The 6,495-nt window shown below is 41.3% G+C and overlaps 1 protein-coding gene across 2 annotated transcripts; it reads left to right on the top strand.

Annotated features, from left to right (window-relative positions):
- Positions 1-722: 722 nt before the first annotated feature.
- On the top strand, positions 723-2,352 carry LOC111709050 (uncharacterized). Of its 2 annotated transcripts, XM_023482643.1 has the most exons (3): positions 723-989; positions 1,020-1,387; positions 1,757-2,352. In XM_023482643.1, exons 1-3 carry the CDS (start codon positions 735-737, stop codon positions 1,881-1,883), a joined length of 750 nt encoding a protein of 249 aa, XP_023338411.1. In that variant the 5' UTR covers positions 723-734; the 3' UTR covers positions 1,884-2,352. The 2 variants fall into 2 exon arrangements, with proteins under 2 accessions (XP_023338411.1, XP_023338403.1); XM_023482635.1 differs by lacking the exon at positions 1,757-2,352 and having other exon boundaries at positions 1,020-1,750.
- Positions 2,353-6,495: the final 4,143 nt, after the last annotated feature.

Genomic DNA, 6,495 nt, shown 5'->3' with positions numbered 1-6,495 from the left:
AAGCTTGGTACGATGATCGTGGATGCATCAATCAAGTTCGCGGTCAACTATACCTTCCAAGTGTTTTCTATGGGACCTGGAGCTAATGCACTAGGATGGGATCATAAGAAGTATGAAGATATACCTGCCCCATCGATAGATTCGGAGACGGGACGGATGGATACTATATCTCCAGAGAAAATTATTCATGAAGTACCTGAACATTCCTGCTATTTAATGCAAACCATCAAGATTAGGAGTTCGGAGGCTCTGGTGTTTTTTGACAGGGGAGCAAACATCCACATTATAGATGGGTCGCTGGCAGAGAAGGAAGGTTTACAGAAGGTTTCAAGTAATCCCACCAATCTCACTGTGGTAGGAGGGAGCAAGGTTAGATCAAACCATGGTACGTTTATATTCATCTTAGGACCTGGAGAAAGAGGAGAGTATCATGAAGTAGTCTGTGTAGGCATGGATGACGTCACCGGAGGGTTTGGAACCTATGATCTAACGGAGATTTGCCAAGAGTATCTGGATCAGGCCAAGGACGAGGAGAAGGATTTAGCTTCTCAGAGTCTAAAGTTCATCTACTACTGGGAATAAAGAACACTAACCTGGATCCTGTGCTGATAAAGGTAATACCATCTGGAGTAGCTGTATACCTAAGTCCGTTCAAAGACGTCTACGGTTCAAGATTAATTTTTGCAGGACCACATAGATCCTTCACCAGAGGAAATGATGAGAAGTACTCGGAGATGTCAAATGCTGTATTTCTGATAAGAGAGAGGATACTTGAGGATATGAATGAGGAAGTAGAGCAGCGTTGTTATGCCATAACAACAAATGAGAAATTGGGTCTGACAGTTAATCCTCATCCTATAAATGAGGAAGATATCGTTGATTGTAGCGGAGAAGTGGAAGACGACTTTGAATCCAGTCTAGATGATCACCAGAGGTTGAACTCTATACTTGAACATCAAGGAAAGGTGTGTAGGGTGCATATGGAGCAGGAAACCTGGAAGTCTTTTCAGCAGNAGCAGGAAACCAGGAAGTCCTTTCAGCAGATCATCAAGGAGCAGATAAAACTAGGGAGTGTAAGTGGACCTGCGGGGGAGTGTAGTTCTCCAGTACGTGAGTCCAATACAGCCCTGGGTGAGGATGGAGTAGATCAAGATGTGCAACCAGGGAGTGTGGTTGTAAACACGGTGGAGTGTAGTTCTCCAGATCGTGTTCTGAGCACAGCCCTGGACAAGAGCATCTCTGAGGAAAATTACGGAGAATTTAAGGCAAAGGTTCCAATGGCAAAGTTTAGGAATGCAATGGATGATGAAGACTCTGAAGAAGGTGGAGGTTTTAGATGTGCAGAATGTTCAAAATGTCTAAACTGCAAAACCTCTAGTAAGCGTACTGCAATTTCTCTCAGAGAAGCGAGAGAGCAGCAACTTATTGAGGAGAGTGTCAAGATTGATGTGATCAACAGGAGAGTTACAGTAAATTATCCGTTCCTGAAGAATCCGGTTGAATTCCTGACAGCAGTCCACAGCAACCTGTGTAACTACAGTTGAGTGTTGAAAGTCTACAAAACTCAGTGTAAGAAATCAGAGATTGTCAAGGATGGAATGAGGAACGTACACAAGGATCTGGTGGAGAAAGGATTTATGGTCAAACTGGATAAGAAGACATCGGATAATGTTCAACAAGAATGCTTCCCAGACTCGTTTTGGAAAGAATTCTCTGCAAATACGGCACATGTACAGGAAGAACTGCAGGATGTAGATGAACCACCTCTTGGTTTTGCAGCCCTGGCGGCCAGGGCGGGGAGGGGTATAGCAGATTTACTTGTAGGTCCTGTATTTCATGGTTGGATGAAATCTCTAAGGATAACGGGGTATATGCAAGGATGAAAACTAGCTATTCCCACAGTAAACATTTGATTCAAGACGAAAAGTGCAGGATTTGTGTGCTGGAAGACCATAGATGGGATCCTAGGAATGAGACTGAGAAAGCAGAGCAATATTTCTTCTCCTGGGAATCTGAGAGGGTGAAGAGGACATTGAAACATACAGAGATGCAGAGATTCATAATAGATGAAGGAAGAGTGTATGATGAAGGAAGGCTCTCTCCTGAGTACCAGATCAGGGATCAAGATTTGGATCAAGTGGGATTCTTGGACAAGCATGTTATAGTGGGAAGGATTCCTGTGGTGCTCTCGGATTCTCCAGTATTGCATTCTTATCTGATGTATGTTCACATGAAAACCAGTGTTCATGCTTCTCTGGAAACCACAGTCAAGGAGATACACAGGAAGATGAGAGTGGTGAAAGGCTTGAGATGGCTGGTCAAGAGAGTAATTGCAGACTGTGTAAAGTGCAGATTGATAGAGAAGAAAACCCTGGAACTGAGGCTAGCTAGTCATCCTGAAGCAAGAACAGTCCTAGCTCCATGTTTTCACTCTTGTATGATGGATATTTGCTACAGATTTAAAGGTCAAACTTACAAAAGGTCCAGAGCGGTTATCAAGATCTATGCGTTAGTAATAGTATGTCTGTTGACTGGAGCTACTAACATAATGGCTTTGGAAGGGATTGAAACTTAAGATGTATGTGCAGCTCTGGAACGACATTCAAATCGGTATGGATTGCCTGGTTTTGTATATGTGGACAATGGAACCCAGCTCAAGGCCCTGCAGTACGCGAAGTTCTCCGTGAGGGATCTGGATGCGATGGTCCAAGACAACCTAGGGATGAAGATCATTGTTTCCAATGCTAAGGCACACTCAGAGAGGGGAAGAGTTGAGAGAAGGATCAGGGTTCTCCGAGAAACCATGGAGAGGATGGGAGTGAATAGTTCTTATCCCATGACCTGTTTACAGTGGGATACATTATTCTCTAGGATATCCAACTCAATTGATAACCTCCCCTTACCTTTAGGAAACAGTTCAAATGAAACTGCTCTGGGTTATGAGATTATTACCCCCTATAGATTGAAATTAGGACGGAGTAATTACAGGTCTTTGGAGGGAAGTGGGATTGATTTGGAAATAAGCTCAAATTTTACAAAAATCCTTGAAAGAAACCGGACCATTTACCAACAATGGTATCAGGGTTTTATGGATAATACTCATTTTTTGAGTTTGAGGCCTGATAAATGGTTGAAGTCTGGTCGAACCCCAGTGATTAATGATATTGTGTGCTTTGTGTTTAATGATTCTAGCTGCTCCAAGGAGTCTGTATATTGGGAACTTGGGAGGGTAACGGGGGTTAGTGGTTCTAAAGTTACTCTCAAGTGTTCGCTAAAGGCCAAGGGAAATGAGAAAACAGTGGTAAAAAGTGTGAGGGACATCAGTATAGTTTATGCAGTAGGAGAATTTTTAAGCAATACCTCAGATCATTTAATGATTGAGCAAAAGGTCACCAAAACTCAAAGCAATAGCTCCAGGTGCAAAATTATACTGATGTCCAAGGTTTGCTGCATGAAGGGGGGAGCTAGTATCTTAATAAACAGAGCACATTTAATTTTAATCACTGGTATGATGGATGATATTTGGATAGAAGTTATCAAAATGATGAAAATGTATTTATCTAGACTGCTGACGAAGGAGGATTTCCGGAGGGCTGTGAAGGAGAGATGGTTAGCAGAGAGGAGCGTAGAATCCGAGGAGAGGATGAGGATGTTAATCCCTGCTCAGTTTCCCCAGGTTTGGGGAGAGACCAGGCTCTCAGCAGATTGGGAATACGAGGAGCGAACCAAGTGGAAAGGGGAGGTTCCTGCTCTACCCGCTCCCAAAGTGAGGTCAGGAGTGAAGCGGAAGAAGAATCCTAGGCCGGGGAAGCTGAAGAGGTCGAGGATGAGGAGCTCAAGGGAGAGTGTGGCTGAGTCTAATGTTGAGGAGCCGGTTGGCCTCTCTTCGTCCCAGCCTTCTCCTGGTTCATCCAGAGATAGGAGTGGGTTCGGAGAGAGTGTCTCCGGGCCTCAGCAGGAGGATGGCTGTGAGGAGGTGGTGATGCTGGATGAGGAGGATGATGTGTTCCTGGAGGCTGAGGAGGGGAGGACAGAAGAGGTTGCTTCTCCTAAGAGGATGAGCGCAGCTTTGAGGTTCTCCAGGAGAGTTGTGGAGCAAACTCCTACCTAATATGAGATGATTGAAGGATCGGCTAGGGTTTCGTTCCCTGAGGAGATGGATCTATAGTTGGATGTTCCCTGGGAGGACAGGATGTTTTAAGAAGTGAAGGATTACGTGAATTCAAACTCTAAAAGTTTTCCAGTGATTGTATTTCAGGTCTAGTTGAGTTGTCAGGAAGTTCAAGTCGCGGGGTGCAGATGGAGCTTTTTTCGTTTGCTCTTGGTTGGGCGAGTGTTACGCGAGCCATGCTGCGTGTATAAAGTCTATGTGGTGCCCCTGTGAATTCCTGAGTTCTCCCTGCGGATCTGTACAGAACGTATTGTAAAAAACTAGTTTTAGAAGCTGTCTCCAGACCGACTACGCAGGCGCAAGTTTCTCGCGTGGAAGCGGGCAGTTTCTACCGTAGTATATATTTGTTTGTCTTGCAAGTTCGTCTATTATTAAATTTCGTACTTATATAGATTTCATTAGGTCTTTAGGAAAATCGCTAAGTAGCAAAACAAAAAGTTTACTAACAGTGGAAGATCCTCCTCGGTTTGAAAATATTACTGAGCTGGGAACTTTATTAATTCCATATATAACCGTACTCCTCCCTGGTTGATAGTTCCTGGGTTTAGTTCCTGGGTCTGCTCGAATCTTGTTGAAATTTAAAGTTTAAAGTTCTCTAAGTTCTATGCGCCGTAAGTTGTTCACTGCAGTAATTGTCGTCTACTTTTTATTTTTATTATAATTTCTACCAGGCTTTAAAACAACAGAAACACTTAACATTTCAGCCATAGAATAATAACAATACAGATAAAACACTATGTGTCGTCTTTTTAAGATTTAAGGGTTTTTCGATCACAATAACTCCGATTGCGTATTTTTTTTTTTGTTAAATTACGAAAATATTGATTGACCTTTAGCATGCTATTAAGGCGAATGTCACTTCTAATGTTACAAAGGCAAGTTATGATCAAGGTGAGTTGTTAGTAAGGCGAGTTGTTATCAAGATGAGTTATTTGTAAGGCGAGTTGTTAACAAGGTAAGATGTTATCAAGGCGAGTTGTTATCAATGTGAGTTGTTATCAAGATGAATTGTTAGCAATGTGAGTTGTTATCAAGATGAGTTGTTAGCAATGTGAGTTGTTATCAAGGTGAGTTGCTATCAAGGTGAGTTGTTAGTCAGGCGAGTTGTTAAGTTATCAAGATGAGTTGTGAGTAAAGCGAGTTGTTGTCAAGGCGAGTTATTATCAAGGTGATTTGTTAGTAAGGCGAGTTGTTATCAAGGTGAGTTGCTATCAATGTGAGTTGTTACCAAGGTAAGTTATTATCAAGGTGAGTTGTTATCAAGGCGAGTTGTTAGTAAGGCGAGTTTATAAAGACCAGTTGATCAAGGCGAGTTGTTATTCGACAAGTTTAAATAATGGGATTTGTTATGAGTTTGAGTTTGTGCAAGGCGAAATGTTACTGAGCAGTTATATAGTGTTATAACGAATAATCGAATATCCATAGTTCACTGAGACAAATAAAGACACATCTTTATAAATCAGATATTTCTAGGATAAAAAGATATATTTTCAGGAATAAGAAATATTATTCTTATCCTTATCAATCTTACTTGGTATGCGGTTTATCATGCCTAATAGAACCCCCTGCATTTGGTTTATCATGTTTAGTGGAACCCCCTACATTTAGTTTATCATGTTTAGTGGAACCCCTGCATGTGGTTTTTCATGTTTAGTGAAACCCCCTGCATTTTGTTTATCATGTTTAGTGGAACCCCCTACAATTGGTTTATCATGTTTAGTGTAACCGCTGCATGTGGTTTATCATGTTTAGTGGAACCCCCTGCAATTGGTTTATCATGTTTAGTGGAACCCCCTGTATTTGGTTTATCATGTTTAGTGGAACCCCCTGCATTTGGTCTATCATGTTTAGTGGAACCCCCTGCATTTGGTCTATCATGTTTAGTGGAACCCCTTGCATTTGGTCTATCATGTTTAGTGGAACCCCCTGCATTTGGTCTATCATGTTTAGTGAAACCCTTGCATGTGGTTTATCATGTTTATTGGAACCCCTGCATCTGGTCTATCCTGTTTAGTGGAACCTACTTCATTTGGTTTATCTGCACACACAATAGTATTTATTACAAAGAAAATAGATGCTCGAAGAAAACAAACAAACTGAACAAACACATATTTATAAAACCTACGGTATAAAACACATATTTATAAAACCTACGGTATAAAACACATATTTATAAAACCTACGGTATAAAACACATATTTAAAAAACCTACGGTATAAAACATATATTTATAAAACCTACGGTATAAAACATATATTTATAAAACCTACGGTATAAAACATATATTTATAAAACCTACGGTATAAAACTTTCACGGTACAAAG

The sequence above is a fragment of the Eurytemora carolleeae genome, unplaced genomic scaffold (assembly GCF_000591075.1).
Source record: "Eurytemora carolleeae unplaced genomic scaffold, Eaff_2.0 scaffold168, whole genome shotgun sequence".
Lineage (NCBI taxonomy): Eukaryota > Metazoa > Arthropoda > Copepoda > Calanoida > Temoridae > Eurytemora > Eurytemora carolleeae.
Note: the sequence above shows the minus strand (reverse complement) of the source record. Positions and strands in the feature narration are given on the sequence as shown.

Excerpts from the sequence above, each read along its gene's own strand:
- LOC111709050 (XM_023482635.1), top strand. The coding sequence starts at position 735 with ATGTCAAATGCTGTATTTCTGATAAGAGAGAGGATACTTGAGGATATG.